Raw genomic sequence first — 23,666 nt, forward strand, 5'->3', positions numbered from 1 at the left:
CTTAGGCATGACGACTATTGACGCTAGGAGCATCGTGGGCAGTAACTCAGAGGAATAACCAATGGCATGAAAGAGTTGAGTTAGTATTGGAGCTAAGATAGAGCAAAATGGTTTATAAAATATAGCGGTGAACCCATTCGGGCCTGGGGATTTAAGAAGCTTGAGCCGAGCTATGGCTGAGATAACCTCTTCAACCCGGATAGGGCTGTCGAGAGAGGAGGCCTGATCCGTCGTTAAGCGGGAGTGTTTTATCCCCTGAAGAAATGCAAGGGAATTCTGCTCTGGTATTTGCTGTGCTGAGTATAGCTCTGCATAGAAGTCTCTAAATGCAGGGGGTATGTCTTCTTCTTGCATCCATTTGGTGCGCCGAGTGTCACAGATCGTTTAAACTGTGGCCACCTGCCGCTGAGCGCATATCATGTGGGCCAGCAGGCGGCCACATCTATCCCCCCTGTATAGAACAGGTGTTTCAAGCATAGGGCAGCGTACTCCGCCCTATCCAGGTCTAGGCTAGCTAGTTGAGTTTGCGCGGAATGTAACTGTATCCATACCCGTGGAGCCCCAGTCCGTTTATGTATCCCTTCTAATTCCAGGACCTGCTTGGAGATCTCCTCTCTCTTCTACCTGCACACCCTGTTGTCTGCTGGGGACATAGCGATTAAGTCGTCCTTTCCACTAATTTTAGTGTTTCCCCTAAGACACCATAGAGATGTCCCGAGTGTCGTTAATGTATAGAAAGTCCTTGAGTGTCTTAGTTAAGCGTGTGACGACCTCAGGGAAGTGGAGAATAGTGCCCTTTAGCCTCTAGGAATATAATGACCGAGGTGTGGGAAGGAATGACAATGATATAGTTATTGTTGCATGATCAGACAATGTTCTTGGTTCTATGGATGAGTCGTGCCGAGGAGAGAAGGGACTGGGACCCAAGAAAGTAATCCAACCTGGCATAAGTCTTGTGGGAGTAGAAGGTGTAATTGGCTGTGCAAGGGTGGAAGTGGCACCAAATATCAACTAGCCCCACTGTTGTCCATCCGCAGATAAGGCCCCGTCTGACCCTGTCTCTGAGCTCAGCGATCCAAGTGACTGTCAAACACTATGTTCAGGTGCCCTCCTATAAGTACTTGCAGGTCCAGGGAGGACATTAGATCTGTGGCCACCCTGCAAAGGAATACCTCCTGTCCTTCATTGGGAGCATAGATAGTGGCCAGAGTGAATGTGTGCAGTCCGATGGTCATGGAGAGAGCCAAAAGTCTCCCCCAGATCTCAGTCCTCAGTGTTCCTTCCGACGGTGCTCCAGCCAGGGATGCCAGAAACGCCTGCCGTTCTTTAGCCATACTGTCCGAATCAGGACGCGATGAGGGGCTGGGTGGCTTGATGGTGGTCCATCCGTGACCACTACGCCGTCGGGTGCTTTGGTGGTTCAGCTTGGGCTTGTCCTCTGTGGGATCCTCAAGGTTCAAAAGCTTGTAAGCCGTTGAGAGAGAGCGGATCTGCCTGAGCTTTCCATTAAAGTGGAGGATCAATAGAAAGGGGTGCCCCCAGTAGTATTTGATGCCGGCTTCTCTGAGAAAAGGTCACAATTGGGCGGACCGACTTGCGCTTGATTAGGGTGGAGGCTGCCAGGTCCTGATATAGTGTACATTTTTGACCCTTGTAGAGGGAATCTGTGTTATTTCTAGCTTCACAAAGGATTCGCTCTTTGAGCTGGTAGTCGTGCACACATGTCAAGATGTTCGCTGGAGGGGCCGGTCCTGCTCCTCTGGGGGCCACTCTGTGGGTGCGGTCCAATTTGATTGGGAATTCAGGGGGCTCACTTAGGATCGAGCGAAAGAGGTCCACCAGAAGAACTTCAATGCCGCTGCCTCCCTGTGCCATATCACAAATGTTCCAGTAGCTTGAGGATTTCTTGCGGAAGGTTCTTGAGTTCCTCTACACACCCCATTTCATGCTCCTCCAGAGTATTGACCCTCTCTTCCAGGGAGTCCACCTCTTCACGAACTTCCTACAGGTCCACCAAGAGATCGCGCTTCATGGCAGACAGGTCTTCCCATAGGGAGGAGAAAAGTGGTTCAAGGAAGGATCGACTTACTGGGGCCTCCAGTCCCTCCGCGCCTTCTGTCTCCTCCATGCCCTTCGCAGTAGGTTGGCTCGCCACCTGTGATGTCGCTGATTTGAGCAGCATGTCCTTCACCGTTCTGTCCTTCCTGCCTTTGGGGGCTGCCATGGCTCCGCAATGCTACTACTTTCTGGGGTAGGCGCAGGCGTAGGATAGGTATCCTGTGAGTGGGGAGGCACCACACAGGGGGCTCATTGAGCAATCCTTTCACCTTCTTCAGCAGGATTACCGCTTCCCACCTCCGCTTCTCCTCACTTCATGGGGCTCTCCTACCCGGTCTGGGCAACCCTCAGGCCCCAGCCGGTGTTGTCGCTATCATGCGGCCCAGAAACGGCTTTCGTGTCTTAGGTCCAATCAGGGTGTTGTCCGCTCAACTGGTCAAGGCTTGTCTGTCCGCGTCTGCCAGTGTGCCTTAATGCGGGGAAGGACCAAACCTCATGGGGGAAGCTAGCAATCACTCCTAACCTCAGGGCCCACGCCTGGTAGCTCCCCCAGGCTGCGCTCGGTGCTTGAACAGGGGGCGACTGAGAGATTGGGGTAATGCCTTTGTACCCACTGTCACTTCCTAGTGACATATGCCCTGGATGGGTCGCCAGGGAGGTGCTTCACACTCATCAGGATGCCAGTTGGCGAGGCACTTTTGCTTCAATCTGTTCCTGCCTCCGTGGTCCGGCCGCTTTGCTCCACTTCCAGTCCCCGGTCCAGGCCCCGTCTCCCCAGGGTCTACCTCCGCAGCTCAACGTCCAGTGGGAAGGCCACAGGTAGATCAGACCCAAATGGGCCTCCGTGGCCGAGGCTTCAGGGCTTGAGTCTCTCTGTTGCAGGACCAGCATGCCAGGCCCGCTCCGATCACAGCCAATCCGCTGCTCAGTGCGTTTCCTCCCTGGTGGACTCCCTCCAAGCTCTGGGGGCCGCAGTCTTCAGTGCTGATGGCCTCACCTTGCTTGCCTTTCATGACTGCTCCAGGCGATGGTCTCGTCCCCGCGGGTCTATTCATGAGGGTCACTGATGGGCAGGGCTCACCTAGGCCTCACGCAACCCAGCTCCTCTGCCGACGGGCTGGGATTGCACGGTCTCGAACCTGGTGTGACCGATTCCGCTACCTGATCACAGATTATCCGGCGTTCTCAACACAGGGCTCTGGGGTCGCTGATGGCAGCCAGCGGCGGCACGACACCGGACTCTCCGGGCCACTTCCGATCGGCCATCTGCTCTCTCCAGGCCGCTCCGTGTAGCCGTCACGGCAATCTCCAACTCCAGGATTTCAGTCCCTGGGACAGCCCAGCACCAGCGCGGCCCCCAGGGAAGTCTCGGCAGACTCTATGAGCTCTCCCGGTCGCCAAATCAGCAGGGCTATGCCGGCCTGGAGCGGAGAGCCACAAATGCGTGACCTAAAAGCGCTGCGAGGCCCCAGGGCGGTTATGCGCTATACAAATGCAATTTTTCATTTCATTTCATTTCACCTAGCCAGTCGCCATCTTGGCCACGCCCCTCTAGTTCCTCTTTTTGATGAGAAAATCACAAAAACAGTAAGCCCTTCCACAATTTAAGAATTAGAAGAACATCCACTGGTGTCTTCTAATCTTTCATCAATGCCACTTTTTACAACATTTAACCCATTTAAAAAAGTTAAACTCTACAGTTAATGCAGGCTCTCGACTAGATCCTTCCCTGCTCATTTTCAATCTTTTGGAGCAAAGTATTCTCCCCTGCTCATTTTCAATCTATTGGAGCAAAGTATTCTCCCCCGGACCCAGCAACTATGTAACATATAGTTCGAATTTGGAATAGTGCCTAAATACTGGAAGACTTCTCTTTAGAAGCCTTTATTGAAAGAACCAACAGCAGACCCAATGCAGCCCAGAAACTCCAGACTAATTTCACAATTGCCATTGTAGGTCGTTCCTACTAGACAGCTTTGTCTGTTGCCAGCCCATTGCTTGCTAATGGTTGGCTTTAATGTCCCTTTCAGTAGCCTGCTTCTTATTTGTGTTTGAGATTGGCAATCTTGTGTGTGTCTCTCCCATGGAACAGTGCCTCTTTACAATCACTTTTGATTGACTGGCGTCTGAGATTCTACTACATGCTTTTCAAGCACTACTTTTTTCAGTAAAGCACTCCACGAGAGTGCATGTTTTTTCCAATTGTCTCCCTTGCACTCCATGTTATTCTTGGTCATATGTGCACTTCTTTCCACCCCCTTCAATGTTTGCTCATACTTGTATACTTCCCCACCACCGGCGCTTACCCACCTGTCTTTTACTCACCCGCCCACTCCATGTTGCTCTCTCACCTGTTGCTTCTCCTACCCACCTCTCCCTTTGTGTTGCTTCCCCATCATGCCCTCCTCTCTCGTTGTTGCTTCTCCTCCCTACCACCATGCACAGCCTCATTGACTGCTCACCTATGGGCTTCTCCCCTGCCTGCACCCATGTTGCTCTCAACTAGTTTTTTCTCTCCTACCCACACCACCGTTTTGCTTCCAGTCCCACCCCACCTGGGTTGATTTCTTCACCCACTTTAAAAAACTAAAACTTTTGAACTTTTGATCAGTTTAGTTACTGATCTAACTTGGATTGCTAACTAAACAGGCACACACATCATTTTGTTGGTGTGTGCATTCATTGTGCGCATGTCTCAAAAAATGATGCCGGTGGCTGCGTCAAAGGCCTTATTTTTAACTCTTTAGCCAGGCTGCACAGCATCCTGGATGCTTTGCAGTATGTTTAAAAACCATTGCATAGCCAATAAGTCCCAAAAGGAAGACCATTTAGCTTTGCCAATGCTCATTAATTAAGATGCTCAAAAAGAAGTAAATGCTCTAATTATTTAACGACATGAGCAAGAAAATCTACTGGACTCTTATCAAGCAGGCTTCAGAGCCACAAATAGTACTGAATAAATAGTGGTCGCAGTTTTGAACCATCTACTTCTGTTGGCAGATCAGGGGAGGAGCATGAGCCGCCCTGATCCTCCTTGACGTGTTGCCACCTTTTGATACCATCTCCAATTTTTTACTAACGGAGAGTCTTCATGAACTTGGAGTGAAAAACATTGCATTCGACTGGATTATTGACTAAAATGATAGATCCCAAGCTGTCTCCCTTCCACCATTTTGGTCTTCATTTCAAGATATTATTCAGGAGTACCAAAGGGCTCTTCATTAAGCACTATACTATTCAATATTGAAATGATTAAGTTGGCAAAACTGATTACAGCTTTTAACCTCAATTTCAAAATATACACAGATAATAATCAGATTATAGTGAGTCTCAACAAACCCACACCATTGAACATGGAATCATTCCGTACTTGCCCGATATCAGATATATCATAGATGTCAGTGACATTTCTCAAAATGAATACTGAAAGAACTTTTAATTGGAAAATCAATCCCGTTAGAAGTAAGAGACTGTTGGCTGGCCAAACTGGAGCTGCCCCCAACCCAATAAAAAAATCCGTAATCTGGGGTTCCAGTATGATGAGCTGTTTAGATTGGAGCCTCAAATTAATACGAAATTTATTTTTGTGGTTTTTCCACCTTGGAGTAGTGAAAAAGATCACCCTTAATTAGACTTAAAATCTTGCCAGCTTACGTTTTAAGAGGTAATATTATCAAAGTTGGATTATAGCAATGTTGTTTATTTTGGTCCGCTCAAAACATTAGTAACAAAGTTAAAACGAATCCAGCATGCAGCCATTAGACTAATGGTTAGTCTTCCAAAACAGTCACATTTTACTCCCAACAAAATATCCTTACACTGGTTGACTGTGCCAGAACTAATCACTTTAAAAGCCATGTGCACGGTATATCAAGCCATCTGTATATTGGAAACTGGCTTTCTACAACAAAAGTTTAAAAACTATGCTACCAATTAACCTTTAATCTTTAGATAGTATTTTACTTTTTCTTCCACTTTTCAAGAAAGTTAGTCCTGGCCACAGATGGTTGTCTTAGCAGCAAAAAAAAGGATTCTCTACTTCCAGCTCTTCACTTTCTTGAAAACCGTTTGTCCATTTTAATATAATTTAGACATTTTTATTTGACCAAATTTATATTTACAATTGAACTTTACTGATTAACCATCTGCTTTCTCTTACTCTGTCTTGGTATAGTTTATAGAATCTGAAAGCACTAAGATACCCTTTGGTTGAGAGTTCTACGGTTACTGATCCTACATTTAAATCAAATTTAAACAGCGCATTATAACTAATTGTGAGATACGTGTAGAGCTTATACCTTGTGTCCCCTTTCTACGTAAATGCCAGGACAACCCTTAATTATCACAGTAACAATGTCACTATATTTCACTTTTTAATTAGTAAGCGTTCAGTTTTTACAAAAGTATGTTGGAAGAGTCACTTTTTACCATAAAAGAGGAACAACCCCTAAGCAGAGAAAATACTGTGCAACCACCAATAAGGGCATTTCTGCATTCATTAACCAGGTCTACAAATGCTAACAATCTTTAGCAATGAATTATGCCACTGCTTCCTGTGTTGACCCTCGTACCTACAGAATGACCATTTCAGATTCCACATACATTTAGTCACATGCTCTCAGATTTCTAAGTGCTAGTTTTGAAAACCTCCTGTGAAATCTAAAGTTAGCTTCTGAATCCATAAAATAAGAATTGTCTGCTTTGGCATGTTATGCTAATTGGGTTTTGATTGCAGCTTTTAGAATCAAAATCCATTGGGGTTTGAATGGGTAAACATTGTTTGAAACCCATGCGATACAATGCATGCCATTACAACACGATCATTACAACGAACGCGTTGTTACATTGCATACCATTACAACACAAGTTGTTACAATGACCTGCTGTATAGGGCAGAAGGTGTTGGATTTTAAATACAACACCTTCCCTATTGTTGCACAGACTGAAGTTGGAATAGTAAATTATACTATTCCAAACTCCAGCGCCCCTCCCCTACAACAAGTCGTTGTACTGACTTGTGTTGTAATGGTATGCGTAGTAATAAACGCAGTCGTTGTAATGACTGCGTTGTAATTGCATGCGTTGTAAATGCCTGCGTTGTAAAGTGTCCTATTCCACTATACGTACCTTGTAATAGATCTTTCTTCTATGATCTGGTAACAAATATGGCTGGTTTGCTGTGTGTACCTCAGTGTTAGGTGATAGAAGCCCCTATTATTTAATCAGCAAGAGATAATTAAATCTGACATGTAAGCTATAGAAATAAATACTGCCAATTTGTTTGCAACTCATTTTTAATAAAAGCATTCCTTAAAATCACCCAGCTTTTGGAAAAGTTTATCCCTATTTTTCCCGACAATTGGCTGTTTTGTTAACATGCTGGAATTTCAAATGTTTGCAGCACACGCCCAACACAGGCATTGCCAGGCCCTTCAGAGCAGGTACCCACCTCTGATGGATTGTGACATAGAAGTGACATGAAAACATGTGCCCAGCCTACAGGGGGAGCTCACACCCACCTCTCTTCGTTCCTTTGAGGGCTCTCCAGTCTTGAGATAGATGCTGCTCTCCTGGCGAGTCTGCCCTCCTTTCTGCGAATTCTCATTGCTAGGCCCCTGCAGCGGATATAGGAGAGGTCGGTCAGTGTTAGGCAGCCTGGAGGAGCATAGGGACTATATTCAGTGAGATGCGCAGGGGTATTCTAATGCATCCAGTGGGAACACAAGCTAAAGGCATTGTCTGTATGGGGTTCTGCTAATGTATGACAGGTCATATCACTTTGCAATTGAGAGCTCGATGAGGCTGTGAAGCCGCACTGGTAAACTGACACTGAGATTTTTATCAACCGTGAGGGTACATTAATTTGTATAAGGAAAGCAATATGGGACCTACAGATTACCCATGTATGCCCCAGAGGCAAGTGATGAGGGACATATATGACTTTTGAGGTATGTCCGATCTGTGATGTGCGGAAGGGTCCTGTGATGTTCAATCAGTCAAGTCATCTGTGAATGTATTAGACTAAACGAAAGTACATCTGGCAATGTCACTTGGCAAAAAAATCTTATTTTCATCAATGACCATGCATTTGATGTATTGTCTTGTAAACTCACAATGTCCTCCATCACGGCAGTATTCTGTTTTATGTTCTAAAACACTGCTAGCTTCGAGTACTGGTTTTAAGAGAGCCACTATTTTAAATACATATTTGAAGTGATTGCTAAATAAACAAGCACTGACAAAGCCAATAGGCCTGACTTACATTTTGAATCATGGCTAACATATTTAAAAAACCTGCTGTAGCAAAACAGAATAGTGCTTTATGTATGCAATGCATCTCTGAGATAAAAAACATAATATTTGATGATTCAGTATACTTTTAGCTATAGTGAATAGTGAATAGCCCCTCGTCCATAGCAATACAAACACTCTGCAGGAGGTGGAAGAATGACCTAAATTGTGAATGGCATGAGGAGAGAGAAAGATAGTTCTCTGGGCTCTCCGTGTACAATTTAAAACATTGGTAACAACAGGTTCCGCCCAGCTTCGCTGTCTAGCCAGACCTAAAAAAAATTTGACCGTGAAAATACACAAGGAATAGTGTGTGAGGAATTGATTGGACTCCACTCAAGTGACTGAGCAATAATATGGAGGATATTCTCAAGACTCCCCTGAAGTGCATGGGGCCTAGAAGTGTATTGTATTACAGGATTTTTATAGCACGTTCCCACATTTGACGAGGCAGCAAGCAACTAGAATATGCGGCATAATAAGATTCCATTGGACTATATGAGTGCAGTGTGTGGGCCATTGAGTAGACTCTCATGGAATGCAGAAAGCCTCAGATGAGGGAAAACAGTTATCCTCTATTGAAGCACCAGAGGCCGGTGGCATGGGAGCACAGAAACTTCTGAAGCATGTGAGATCCGTTTTGTTGGAGACACCTGAAGAGTATGAGTGGCATGATGCTGAAGAGAGAGGGACATTGATGCAGCGAATCAGCACGACTGCAATGAAAGGGGTTTGGCAGCAGATGTGGAAAGTTTGACCCTATTACAGGGTGCAAGGTTGGCTAGAAAGGAGTGTGCTGCACTGCACTGAAGTGTACACGGTCAATTATGCCAGGACAAGGCTGTAAATGTGCCTAGGGCCAGTCAGGTGGGCAGGAGATTGATAGGCAACTGTAGTGTAAGAAAGCGGTAGTGTGGGGAAGGAGTGGGACTATGCTACAATTGTATAGAGTCAGTGTGGTGAAGCCGAGTGAGTGGACAACAGACCATGTAGAAATTTAAAAGCTCTATTGAAACGTGAAAGGTAAGGAATGATTGAGACTCAATGTAATGCCTAAACCCAGTAAGGAAGGACATTGAAGCAGTATCAATCAATCAATCAGGGGGTTTATAAAGCGCGCTACTCACCCTTGAGGGTCTCAAGGCACTTGGAGGGGGGAACTCCGGATCAGTTGAAGAGCCAGATCTTGAGGTCCCTCCTGAACATGTGCAGGGTCGGGGAGCGTCTGATGTTCATGGGGAGCTTGTTCGAGGTCTTGGCCGCGATGTAGGAGAAGACTCTCCGGGCTGTTTTGTTTCTGTGGATGCAAGGGACATCGGCCAGGGGGAGGTCGGTGGAGCGGAGGTTTCTCTTGGAATACGTGAAAGGATACTCTCTCAATGAGGTATTTGGGTCTGATGTTGTTGAGGGATTTGTAGGCGTGGGTGAGGAGTTTGAAGGTGACTCTTTTCAACGGGGAGCCAGTGGAGGTCTCGTAGGTGTTGGGTCATGTGTTTGTGGCATGGAGTCCTGAGGACGAGTCTGGTGGCGGCGTACTGGATGGTTTGGAGTCTGTGTAGAAGGGTTCTGTCGATACCGGCATATAGGGCGTTGCCGTAGTCCAATCTGTTGGTTATCAGTGCGTGGGTGACGGTCTTTCTGCAGTCGGGGGGATCCATTTGAAAGTCTTGCAGAGGATGCGCAGGGCATTGAAGCTGGTGGAGGCGACGGCATTGATCTGGCGTTCATGGAGAGGGCGGAGTCGAGGGTGACACCGAGGTTACAAGTGTGGTCTGTAGGGGTGGGAGGCCACCAGGAGTCATCCCAGGCGGAGGTGCAGGGTCCGAGGGCCTCGGTCTTCTCTGAGTTGAGCTTCAAGCAGCTTTCCTTCATTCAGTCTGCCACATTCTTCATCCCTTCCTGAAAGCAGAGTCTGGTGTCCTCGGGATTCTTCATGAGTGAAAGGATGAGCTGGGTGTCGCCGGAGTAGGATACAATACTGAGTCCCTGCTGTCAGACGATGGCGGCGAGGGGGGCTATGTAGATGTTGAAGAGCTTGCGGCTTAGTGAAGATCCTTGGGGTATGCCACAGTTGATGTTGGTGGGTTGGGAGAGGAAAGGAGGGAGTCTGATCCTCTGGGTTCTGCCAGAGAGAAAGGATTGGATCCCGTCCAGGGCGGCTCCTTGTATCCCTGATTCGTGAAGTCTGGCTGCAAGTGTGTGGTGAGAGAGGGTGTTAAATGCTGCGAAGAGGTCCAGGAGGATGAGGGCCGTGGTGTGTCCTTGGTCTAGTAGCATGCAGATGTCATCCTTGGCTGCGAGGAGGGCGGCCTCGGTGCTGTGGTTGCTCCGGAAACCGGACTGGGAGGGGTCTAGGATGGAGTTCTCTTCAATGAAGGTGGACAGTGGGGCGTTCACGAGCCTCTCGGTGACTTCCGCCACGAAAGGGAGGAGAGAGATGGGCTGGTAGTTTTTCAGGTCGGTGGGGTCGGCCGTGGGTTTCTTGAGGAGGGGTTTAACCTCCGCACGCTTCCAGTCATCTGGGAAGAGGCCGGACATGAAGGAGGCGTTGATGATCCGGCCTAGCTTGGGTGCGATGGTGGCGGTGGACTTGTTGAATATGTGAGGTAGGGGCTCCGGCGTGGGTTTTCTTCATAGTGGCGGTGATGTGTTCGACGGTGGCGGGTTCCCAGGTCGTGATGGGTGGCATGTTGGTGGCGTCGGGAAGGGGGTGCAGTTCATCATCGGTTCCTTGAAGCTGTCATAGAGGGCTTTGATCTTCAGATGGAAGTAAGTGCTGAGTTTGTCACAGAGATACTGGGAAGGTGTGATGTCTGTGGCTTCGCAGGGGGGCTTTGTGAGATGCCATATGACGTTAAACAGCTCCTTGGCGTTGGTTAGTTGGTCTGGACTTTGTCTCTTATGAAGGTTCTTTTGGTGTCTCTAATGTGCTGGTGGTATTCTTTGCGGGCGTGTCTATGGTTGTTCCGAGACTCCACAGTTTTCTGGTTTGCCAGGTTTTCTCTTCTAGGCGTCTGCAGGAGCGTCTGGCTTCTTGAAGTTCTGTGGTGAACCAGGCGGCCTTTAGGGGGCCTTGCTTGGCGGGGTGTCGGAGGGGTGCAAGTTTGTCGGCGCAGCAGGAGATCCAGCTGTGGAATTCTGTGGCTGCGGAATTGGTGTCGGTCTTGGCGCTGGGGGAGTCCAGGAGGAGGGTGGTGCTGAAGAGTTCCTCTGTGACATTGCTCCAGTTCCTTCTTGGTGGTTCTGGTGCGAGCTTGGGTGCGGAGGCGGTGTTGAAGGTGAAGTGGAAAAAGTGGTGGTCTCTCCAGAGGGGCTAAGTGGTGTGGCTGAAGCTGATGTTTGTTCCTCCTGCGCAGATAGTGTCGAGGGTGTGTCCGGCTCTGTGAGTGGGCGTGTTGACCAGCTGCTTCAGCCCGAGGTTGGCGAGATTGTCGAGGAGAGTGATAGTCTGGGTTGTTGTAGGTATCTTGGTGGAAATTCAGATCCCCGAGTAGAATGTAGTCAGTGGAGCTGATTGCGTGGTGTGCGGCGAGCTCAGCGATGGTGGTTGCGGACTGGCTGCGTGATCCCGGTGGTCTGTAGATGAGGGTTCCGCGTAGCATAGTTCTGGGGTTGGTCTGGATCTGGAAGTTGAGGTGTTCTGTGTTGGAGTGTGGGTCGCTCGTGCTGGATGTGGAGAGTCAGAGGGTGGTTTTGTGGTCGATAGCGAGTCCTCCTCCTGGGCGGGGGGGGGGGCGGTCTTTCCTCTGTATCTTGTAGCCTTTGAGGATGACGGTGATGATGTCGGGGCCAGAGGTGGCGTTGGTCCAGGTTTCTGTGAAGAAGGCTACGTCAGGCGAGAGGGTGTCGATCAAGTCCCAAATCTCAATGGCGTGTCAGTGGAGGGAGCGCACGTTGAGGAGAATGCAATTCAGGATTTTGGTGGTGTGTGCGTCGGGCGGTCCTTCTGCAGTAGTGGGGGTGATGTTGATGGTGAAAGATCTGTGGCAGTGTAGGCACGTGAAGGGCCCATGTGTGGTGTTCGGCGTGGATCTAATGCAGTCGGAGCGTCTCCCGGGATTGAGTGTTGGAGGGTGGCAGAGTCGTAGTGGTGGGGTGTGGGAGGGTCAGGGTTCCTGGCGCTGGTCGCATTCGGGTAGTGGACGGGCGCAGACGGGCTTGCCTTAGGCGTGTCTTGGGCGCGCCAGAATGCATTTCGATATGTTAGACCAGCGATGAAGTATTGGGACAATCTCCACTGTAATATATGAGGAGGAACGAGAATCAACGGCACTGCATGAGTTCAACGAAGAGTGACTGGCGAAAACTGAATTGTAGAGTGAAGAGGGAATGACAGACTGCCTTGCTGTGTATGACACAGATGATAAGACAGTGAAAGAGCTTGCAGTGCATGGTAGGAAACAATCAATGAGAGGATATGACAGGCTCCATCTCATTGTAAGGGAAGATTGTTGAGGTCTAAGGAAAGACTGTATGACAGCGACTGCGACCAGTGGTGAGATGAAAGGACAGGCTCCATGGAGATGATGAATGCTTCATGAAGTACAGTTCATAATCATTTTATTGTGATATTCCAAGCACTTTTTTACGGGTGCATGGACTCAATGGCTGATGGTAAATTATTGAAAAAACACTTGGCAGGTATGCTACTCACCACAGACAGGTGCAGCACAGGCAGCAGGTCCGTGGGCAGCGGCAGCACGTGGGGGGGCTCAGAGGGGTGTTGTCTGTGTCAGAGGAGCGCCTCTGCAGCTCTGACTCGTCGGACTCCATCTCCTGGCGAGACAGAGGGAAGGGGTGCAGTGGAGAAGAGAACAGAGGTTAATAAAGCTACTTGCCAGAGGTACAACCCCCAGACTGCGTACTAGCGTTCACCCCTCATAAGCCAGGTGGTGGAGTGATGGCGTTGGACGTGAAAAGGAAGCAGGTCTGAAGGTCCATTCCCAGGGCCATCCTATGGCATCTTGTGACAGGGAATTGCAGGCTTCCAAATACTTACTCTCTGAGAAGGAAGCATTCATTCATTCATTCAGTTAGCAGACATGACAGAGGAAAAGAGAACACTCTACAAAAAGCCTGCAGGTTCCTTGGCAGGAAATATCACCTACTGTTCACACCCACTTCTACTTCCAAGAAGATATTTAAAATAAAATTCCAAAATTCCAGGCCTTATCCACAATTTCTTCTAGTCGAGTACAGGCCGGAACAAGTACTGCTATTTAAAGAGCAGATATATGAAAGGAACGCTTGACCCTTTTTAAAATCCCTGGAATATCTATAGCAGATACCACAGGATCACACAGCTCTTCTTCACAGCCGATGCTTTACACTTGTCACTTCTCCACAGTCAAATAACACTCAGCCCTTTTCTATAATGTCAGATATGAGATAGGAATATCCAACCCTTCTCCAGGGGCTCTGCACTTCTGGGTGAAATCTGTGACATGAACTTGTAACCCTATTCCAAGGGCCCTGCTCTTCTATGTCAGATATGTCGCAGGCACGTGCCGCTCCTCTACACAGCCCATTGCATTCTATGCCATGCCTCAAGCATGTGCCACTCCTCTCCACTGTCCTTGCAGATCTCCTGCAGCCATGGAGCAGAAACACTGTGCACTCATTTACAATCACTCCTATTCTATGCAGTGTATCCTGTAGACACACTAGTCTGTCTGGGATGTACAGTGGCGAGTTCTACCTACACAATAACTCTTGTAGCAGGATAGATATAACATGAACACTCACACTTAATACAATATCTTAGATCAATGACCAGTCTTACGCCTCCATTGGCCTTCCACACTTAAAGAACTGGTGCCAACCACTCAGCAGCCTCATCGGGAACAGTGATGCTCTCCTAACAAAGTCTCCCCAGTTCCTCTTTTAAGGCACCTCCTCACTTTGGCCACAAGACGTTCTGCACCTTCTCGTTGTTTTATTTGTTTATAGTTCTGAAGTCATCCCAATTTAAAACTGAAGACATTAGAACATCTTCCCTTCTGTAAACTTTCTCTTATATTCTAGAAGAACATGAAAATACCACAACATGTTTATCGGGAGACCACCAAAGCCTGGTTTAACATCACATTTTTTGAGTGCACATTGCTTCATAGAATTATATATATACTTGTAAACAAACAATGCTTACTTTGGAGGAGGAATAAAACATCAACGCAACATAGCTGTAACTGATTTTAACAGAAACCAATAGACAACTATGCTTCGCATCACAAACCAGGAGAACTACCTCATCACAGACCTCCTTCCCATTACTCCTCAGACTAGTTTCCCCCCTGCAACAACTGACAAAGTGTCCACGTCTATCTTAGTCATTACAAACTGCTTTGATGGCAGAACAATCTTTCCACTTAGCCATATGGCCTGCTTGCTCATTTACACTCTATAACACTCACATCAACTTTCTTACTGATTTAACCTCCAAATTCTTCCACACAGCTCGACATGTGTCCAATAAACTTAGTGGTTTATATAACACCAGCGAACTGTAGCTCATCTCGGACACATAACTCCTCCTTTATTTTGTCTAATTTATAATGAAATGCAAACTGGCCTCTTGTGCCTTCTTCCAGAAGAGCACCACTTTAACAAGAAGATGCTAGTACTCTTAACGCAGTCAAATATTTCTCTACAGACTCATTTTCTTTTTGTATACATCATTTAAAATGGAATCTTTCAGCAATAGTGCTAATTCTTAGTAGATGATGTGAATATAGTTTATTTACAGCTATATCAGTTTCATTCAGAACATGAGCATCTCTACGTGATTGCATTGGCAACTTATGCAAAACTTCTTGGCCTTCTGCTCCTGAGCAGAATGTAAAAAGTGCCAATTTCCTCTCAGCACTAAGATTAGTCCACAGATATGTGAATGATTTAAAAAATACCTTTTTCCATTTGTCCCAACTTAAATTGGGTTTGCGAGGATGTGATGAGAAGAATGGAGTTGATATTACATTGTGCTTGTCTACATGAAACCCCAAAACAACATAAATTTTTTGTTTTTAAAAACCTGTATGTTTATGTGATCAATAACAACGGTCTATTAATAATGTAGATTCATGAAGAATACTTTGTTGAGGTTGAAATTTGTAGATCCCAATTCATATGAAAGTACAAAGGTTTCTCGAAAACAAATGGTGTATAAGAATAAAACAGAATTGTGAAACATGTTCCTTTCATCTATTTAAATATAACATTTATGTGTGTGAAAACGGGAAACATCATTTACAACGAAGGCAATACTACTCATGACGTTTACTACGAGGCACTTACCACGTAAACGTTTTTTCCCCGCGTATGCCTTCCACGACAGTTTTACCACGCAAGTGGTATTCATTCCAGTCGTCCAGCGTGTAAGATCTGCGTGGGCTTGGGGGGGCTGGAGGGGGGGTCTCCCCCCCCCAAAAAAAATCCTTCCAGTCGACCAACGTGTGTGGGTATGGGGGGCTGGGGGGGTCCCCCCCCCAAAAAAAAACGAGCGGGTTAATAACAAGGAATTCAGTGCCCCTGACGTTAAAGGAAAGAGCCTCCCAAAAGACGTCATAATGGAAGTCCTTTTTTAATTTTGGTAGACCTGTTTTGACGCTTGTTTCCGTGGTGGATAGAAGTAAGGGCTGCTAGTGAAAGGCGTGCAGGTAAGAATATAATCTATATTAGCAAAATATATATATTCTAGCGCACATTAAAGAAAATGAATTTAAAAAGAAAAGATAATTTGTTGTTTTAAAAATCGATGTTTTGGGTTATGCAGTTCGACCTATTTTATTTAGCCTATCACTATCATTATGTAGCTTTCAATGACGGGAAATTAGATGTTTCGTAACGATTTTTTTTCTCGAAGTAAAATCCTACGTTGTAAAAAGCAGCGTGGTAAAGCCACTTGCGAAGTAAAATTCGCGTGGTAATGCCATGCGTGGTACTTGTTAGCGTGGAATAATCATATATTCTGTGAAAACAGACAGGCTTGTGCTGCTAAAGCACTGTGCATAAACTATAGCCACTCACCAGCAAAGTGCGCAAAGAGTAAACTCATGCCTGGATCGTGCACTATACACACAGTTAAGGCCTATCATCCTATGTCTAGTCATGTGCAAGATTTTTCATGGAGATTCACTGCTGACGAATGTGCTAAAAACAAGAGGATCTGTCAGGCAGCAGTCAATTGTGCGTCGGTTAAAACACATGGAGACTGACCCCTGAGGATCACACAGAGCGAGGATGACACAGAGCCTCCTGTGCAGTTATCAAAGATCCTGTCCCAACACCGCAGGTGCTAGGAACACAAGTCAATGAAAGAACAGGCAGTGTATGTGAGATCTCAAGGTGCATTCTTGTTAGACCTGGCATCCATGGCATGGTTTCCGCTGACTTTTTGCCTTCTGACTTCCTGTTTTGCTAACTTAGGTTTTGCTGGCTTTAGGATTCTGGGCACTTTACCACTGGTAACCAGTGCAAAGGTGCATATGCTGTGTACTCTAAACAAGGTAACATTGACTTATCCACAATTGGCATAGTTCCTTTAATTGTAAGTTTCTAGTCAAGTGCACTATATGTGCCCAGGACCTGTAAATTAAATGCTACGAGAGGGCCTGCAGCACTGATTGTGCCGCCCACTCAGAAGCCCTTTAAACATGGCTCAGACCTGCCATGACAGAGCCTGTGTGTGCAGTTTTAAACTACCATTTCAACCTGACAAGTTAACCTACTTGCCAGGCCCAACCCATCAGTTTTATTACATGTAATTCACCCCTAAGTAAGGCCCTAGGTAGTCCAGAGGGCAGGATGCATTGCTTTTAAAAGGTAAGACATGTACTTTTGAGTTCTACGTGTCCTGGTAGTAAAAAACTTCTAAATTTGTTTTTCACTACTGCAAGGCCTACTTCTCCCATAGGTTAACATGGGATTGCCTTAAAACATTGTTTAAGTGCTATTTCCCATAGGGAACAGATAGAAAATTTGAGTTTGGTGTCTATGGACTCAAAATTTAAAAACATATTTTCAGTAAAGTTGGTTTTTAAATTCCAGAACTGAAAATGCTGCTTTTAGAAATTTGCAAAACACTCAAGATGATGGACGGAATGTTGCACATTGGCAAAACATTCACCCCCAGTCACAGATCTGGGTTTAATCCATTGTTATTTTGCTCACCACGCCACACCAGTTCAGACATGGCCATATGCAAATCAGTCTTGACCCTGTGCCTCATGGGAACAGTCCAGCCCGAACTGCCAAGCCATGTCTTCCCTGGACCGGAATCAAGCATCCTAGGACCGGTTTCTGGCTATCAGCCGTCATCAGCCAGGATAGCCTGACTTCAGTCGCGTAGTGAGCACGGGACCCACGTCTGGGCATACACTTCCCACATAGGGCGAACAACAAAAAACACAGGATGATGGACAGAATGTTGCACATTGGCAAAACATTCACCCCCAGTCATAGATCTGGGTTTAATCCATCGTTATTTTGCTCACCATGCCACCCCAGTTCAGACAGGGCCATAGGCAAACCAGTCTTGACCCTGTGCCTCATGGGAACAGTCCAGCCAGAACTGCCAAGTCATGTCTTCCCTGGACCAGAATCAAGAATCCTAGGACCCGGTTTCTGGCTATCAGCCGTCATCAGCCAGGATAGCTTGACTCCAGTGGCGTAGTGAGCACGGGACCCATGTCTGGGCATACCCTTCCCACAAAGGGAACAGATAGAAAATTGGAGTTTGGTGTCTCTGGACTTAAAATGTAAAAACATATTTTCAGTAAAGTTGTTTTTTAAATTCCAGATCTGAAAATGCTGCTTTTAGAAATTTGGCATTTTCTTACTTTAACCCTTCTGTGCCTCTGCCTATCTCTAAATACACATCTGGGTTAGGGTGACAGCTGGGCTTTGTGCACTCCCTCTCAACAGTCACACAAAGGAATCTGGGGTATGACATTTGCATCCTGATGTCCCTCACCAGGCTGAAGGGCCTTTCTTAGGTAGATTGGGAAGGAGGAGTTGACACTTGCACCTGAATAGAGCTGTGCCTGTTGCCACAAAAAGAACTGCATACCCTCCTGTAGCGCTTCTAGAGCCAGGGCAGGAAAGGCAGGGTCATTGTGATCTTCAAATGCCTCTTTGTATCACCCACTTGAAAGGCACATTTGGGTATATGTACTGGGCCCATGACACCACCAAATCAGTTCTGTACTGGCGCTAAGGATATTCTGCCTGGACGAAGAGCTGCTGTGCTGCAGGGGGGACTGCTGCTTTGCAATTTGCTCTGCTGTTTCAGCCTGCTGCTAGCTGCTCCTTGCCTCAGAGTGAGAGACACTAGACCTGCTCTCTACATCCTTAAACCCAGTTCTCTGAAGTGTCAGGGTCACAAAAGACTTCTTTCAACTCTGCTGGTGCTGCGGAATCTGTCATCCGTGAGTCCCACAGGTGTCTCTTTCAGTCCTGGGCCTCAAAGTTGGTTTCCTGCAATACAGCCCCTTTAAATCAAGCTTTTGGTTTCTTTGCGAATGGGCCAGTTCGCTCAGGAACCATGTAGCTTGCTTGCAGGATCAGCGTGAACGGGCGCAAATGTGTCTCTTCGCACAGCAGCATCTCCACTCGCAACCACGAGGCCCCAGCCTGGCTGTCTGAGACGCCCGGCAGCTCTTTGCGCCCTGCAAACCTTTGCCAGAGAGGCTCACCATGCTCCCAGTGAACTCTTTCCCCACGAATGGGACTCTTGGCTCAACTTGAGAAGGTAAAACTTCAGCTGGACCTGTTTGGAACTGTACTTGACCTGCACTCTATCGGGCTTAGCTTGACTTATTAGAATGAGTCCACTCTAGCCTGACCTGAAGTAACCCTTTAGTGCTATTGACTTGTAGCACTGTTTTGGGATTTAATATGTAAGAATGTATATCTCGACTTCTACTGATTAGATTGTTGCCATTTTGGTATTGAGGTTGTAGTCCATGTGGCTCCTCGTCGCCAGTATAACTAAGCAGCCACCACATGTTAAGATAGGTAGGAGAACTCTTTGGTTCAATCTCGGCCACTGACTCTTACTCCAAGTGTCACATATGCACACACACAAGCCAGGTGTCAGAGACGCAATAACACACCACACATTCTAATTATTTAAAAAAACAAGTTTAACAAATCTTATTGCTAAACGTCATTAAAACCAGAACATGCAGGGTCACCAAATGTTTTAGGAAAGATATATGTATGGTGAAATAGCTCACTGAGTGGACTGCTTGCATTTGGGGTCTTTGTCTATTTCTTAAGTTCACTGGTTCTAGTGGCTTCAAAGTTGGCTCAAACTCATTTTTTTGAAGTTGACAAAATGAGAAAGTTTAAGTTGAGCAGTAGGAGCACTAGATATGCTAAGCACCCACATTCAAGCTCAAAATATTCCCACTAATACTAGGAGCAATGGAGCACTGACAGTAACACCCCCCATTAATATTGAGAGCATTAATACTACTAGGAGCGCTAGTGTACTGGCCATGAACATCCAGGTCCAAGGTTAGAGCAGTAGGAGCACTATAACTTCTGTTCTAAGCACCCAAATCGAACTCAGAGCACTCATACTACTGGGCTCACTACCATGCCTATGCTGAGTACCAACATCCAAGTTCATCGCGCTTGAGGTGTTCAGGAGTCCATTACACCTTGCTCTAGCTTACCAGTTGAGCTTCAATGAACATCAATTTTCTGTACTTGGCATTTGTGGTGTCAGTGAAGAGACGCATGTGGATTCCAAAAGAATCAAGTGCTACTGGGGAGCAGGTCCTCATCCCAGAAGACAATGCCTTCTCGTTATTCTAACATGGCCATTAGCCAATTTTTGCCATTAGATTTAGAGCAGAAGTAATCAGGATTTCAAATTCACCTCTGGCATTGGGTTAAATGGACAACTTGGACACATCCATTTTGCAGAGGTCACTCACACTTTTTGCTATTTAGTTTTACATTGTTTTCCCCTTGGAATAGCCTACTTTGTTGAGCTTTTTTTCATCTTTCATTTTTCATACATTGCAAAGTTTACAGGATTACACAATTATATTTTTGTGTTAAAAAGTGATAATTGTTTGCTCTTTGTTGTCATAAGGAACCAAATATGAGGCAGCATTTTAACTATTTTTGCATGCTTTACATCAACCACATTTGAAAAATCCTACTGTTTTTGCAATGGAGGAATTGTGTGTTGTTACTAAGAATAAATGATACCAAAATATCTCTGTTGGAGAGACCTTTACTGAAAATCATGCTTGGTGAATAAGGTAGTAGTGGTCCAATAAAGTTATCATTTATTAAGTTGGGACAGTGGTTTGACAACAACTTCCTGGAAGTCTGTGACTGCTCAGCAAATGGGGTTACTAATGCGATAGCACTGCTCTAGTGTGCTACATCGTGATTGGGTTGGTAGCCAAATATCAAATCCTCTATAGCTAGTATATAAATCTCTCTTGTGCCAAATTCCAGGACCTTATTGGAATATCCCCTCGCTTGAAATCTTTGTAAACTATCCCCCTTAGCTTCGCCAACATTTTTGGGGCATTATAAATAGTTTCTAACCTGATCAGTTTGCTGTAATTGAAATTAACGTGTAGCTACTAATTGAAATTATTGTGTAGCTGTAACATATCACGAAATATAAGTTGATGTTATTCTTGTTCAGTAGTTCATGGAGTTCCAACAAGTCAGACACACTCTCATTTCCATACTGAAATTGATTGTCAGTGCAATGCAGGCAAAGTATTATATTTGGTATATACTTTTCATATAGTGGATCAATGAATGCCTGGTCCTCCCACCAGCCGAAGTACACAAAACTGGTGCCCGTTGCTGTACCACACATTTGTTAGGACAATAATCCATTAAATAGAACTACATTTTCCATCAGAGAGAATTTCAAAATATTGAGCAACATTCAATTGTGAACTAATCCTTATATCTAAGTCCCAAATTCTTTTGGTAAATCAGTTCAACTGTCTCATAACCAATGGAGTCACTCAGCTGGTGTAGACCCTCCTCTACATAGTCATTTCTTGCCAACTTGATAAAATTCCTCCTTTGTAGGAGGGTTTAAATACTATTTCCTCCTCTCAGCTCAGTTTCTTCACTGTGTTATATTCTAAGAATCCTATTGATTTTACTGAACTTGTTAGTGTCTTAAATGTTTCAGTTCATTAATAGTAATTTCCCGAAAGACATTCATTTCATCATGATGTATAGAGGGCATAATCCTGGATCTTGGTTTAAAATCATTCTCACCATGCACATCAGGGCTGATCTGCATTGAGTGTAAGATACCAATGATTTGTTCATCATTTAGTCATCAATTCTACTTCAACATAACTCTAAAGGATCAGTTTTTAAACTCACACTTTAAATGATGAAAATCAAGTAGACCTTCTGTGACTCCTACTGTCCATATATTCTCAATTTATGCTAGATTTATGCTGTGCCATGGAATGTGCTTTTAAAGGAAAAGATTGTACATTTATCAACCTAAATCAGAATTATTTTCCACCAGTGACTGCCTCTAATTTTACAATTTTTCTTATTTTTTTTTATCTTCCACCAGATTATGGACTATCTGTCAATTGGGAATGACTGAATGAATGAATGATTACTGATTTTTTAAAACTTTGGGCTTGGAAAACAATAGAGATGTACCAATTAAGAGTAACAAGTGGACACTAATGATGCAATGTAATCATTGGCCAACATGGACACCGTTGTTGAGTCATTAATTGACCCTAACCAATTTATTCTTCTCATGAAATTTGTCATCTACGTATCTTATGCTGCCTGGAGTTGAGAAAGGACTTTAACACATACATATTTAGTCTGCCTTTGTTGTTTGTCACTGTTTTGCATATAAAAACTAAAGGTAGTGGCGCTCACAGTGAACAAAGGGCCAGATGCACTAACGTTTTTTACGGGGACAAATGGGATTTAGACCCGACTAGCAAAATAGGATTAGCGACCCGCTATTAAATTTAGAAGGGGCGTTCCAAGGGCGTCCCTTCCTAATAGCGACTCCAAAAGCTATGTATGACAGTTTTGCAACCGCAATTGCGGTTGCAAAACAGTCGCAGTATCCCCACCTTCACAGAAGGGTGGTAAACCACTTGCAAATGGGAAGGGGTCCCTTCGTGAGAGGCTCTCAAAATATTTTTTAAGGGCAGGAACTGGTCCCAGGGACCACGACCTGCCCTTAAAAATAAAACTGAAAAGTTTCAGTTTTATTTTTTAAATGCATCCCGTTTTCCTTTAAGAAAAACGGGCAGCATTAAAAAAATACTCCTTTATTTGAAAGCAGTCCCAGACATGGTGGTCTGCTGACACCAGCAGGCCACCATCCCTGGGAGAAACTGCCATTAACAATGGGGTAGCAATTTGCAACAGACTCATTATTATGCATGAGGCATGCAATTTGCAACCCCATTGGGATTCACAAACAGTGTCTCAGACACTGTTGTGAATCCCAATTTGCAAGTCGCAAATGTGGCGTACATCTGGCCCAAAGCTCCTTCAATGAAATGATGGAATAAAGAACTTTATTTGCACCAGTACTCTGGAATGTATGTAGTTTCTGTATCATTGGAGTGATAAATATGTATGTTCATCATTTAACAATTCTGCAAAAAACTATTGAAAAAAGGTTTACCCACTTTGTTTTTTTAATGGAGTGGTTGGTGCTGATTGACCAACCAAGGGTAAAGAAGAAGTGTGACAGTCCATAACATCAATTTGCCATTTTTATTCCAATAGGAACATTTGCTCTCTAATACAGAAAGTACAGCAGAACGGAATTACACCAAATGTGGCACAAAGTTAGAACTTTATTCAGAAATCGTGATTTTTATTATTTGGTGTGTATCATTTCATTTGTTTTCGAGAAATTGCATCTAAAGAGGTCCCTGGGTTGGGCACGAAGGGGTTGACCTCCAGGCAAAGTTAGTGATATCTGAACCATTGGTGTTAAGGTAAGCTCTGATGGCCCAATTTACAAGGGATTGGTCAATCTTGACTGGCTAGCCACAACATGAAGAATATGTTGTGGAAGCCATTAGAGGCCTCAGGGACATGATCCCTGTGTCCTGAAAATGATTTAAAGAAAGATATAATGGGTCTTAGTGCTCACACTATGACCCCAGGGGACTTGTGGGAGGTGTTCCAAATGAACCCCCTCTCCCCTATTGGCTGGCCACAACATGGCTCTGGGACATTGTCCCCTGTATAATGCATTGTAGTGAAAGTCTGGTTTTGAGGGTCAATAAAATACATACATAGGAAGGGTGATAACAGATTTT

At 45.4% G+C, this 23,666-nt stretch overlaps 1 protein-coding gene across 2 annotated transcripts in view; it reads right to left on the bottom strand.

The window, feature by feature from the left end:
* LOC147733018 (regulator of G protein signaling rgs-2-like) overlaps positions 1–23,666 on the bottom strand; it is a 76,569-nt gene that overhangs the window by 28,789 nt on the left and 24,114 nt on the right. For both annotated transcript variants that reach the window (XM_086958899.1, XM_086958900.1), the window contains exons 2-3: positions 13,004–13,125; positions 7,578–7,673 (exon numbers count right to left, since the gene is read on the bottom strand). In XM_086958899.1, the coding sequence (XP_086815025.1) occupies positions 7,578–7,673; positions 13,004–13,122 (215 nt within the window). In that variant the 5' untranslated portion in view covers positions 13,123–13,125. The remainder of the gene's footprint in view (positions 1–7,577; positions 7,674–13,003; positions 13,126–23,666) is intronic.

Source organism: Lissotriton vulgaris, chromosome 2_1 (assembly GCF_964263255.1).
Source record: "Lissotriton vulgaris chromosome 2_1, aLisVul1.2, whole genome shotgun sequence".
In the NCBI taxonomy this organism is placed as follows: Eukaryota; Metazoa; Chordata; class Amphibia; order Caudata; family Salamandridae; genus Lissotriton; species Lissotriton vulgaris.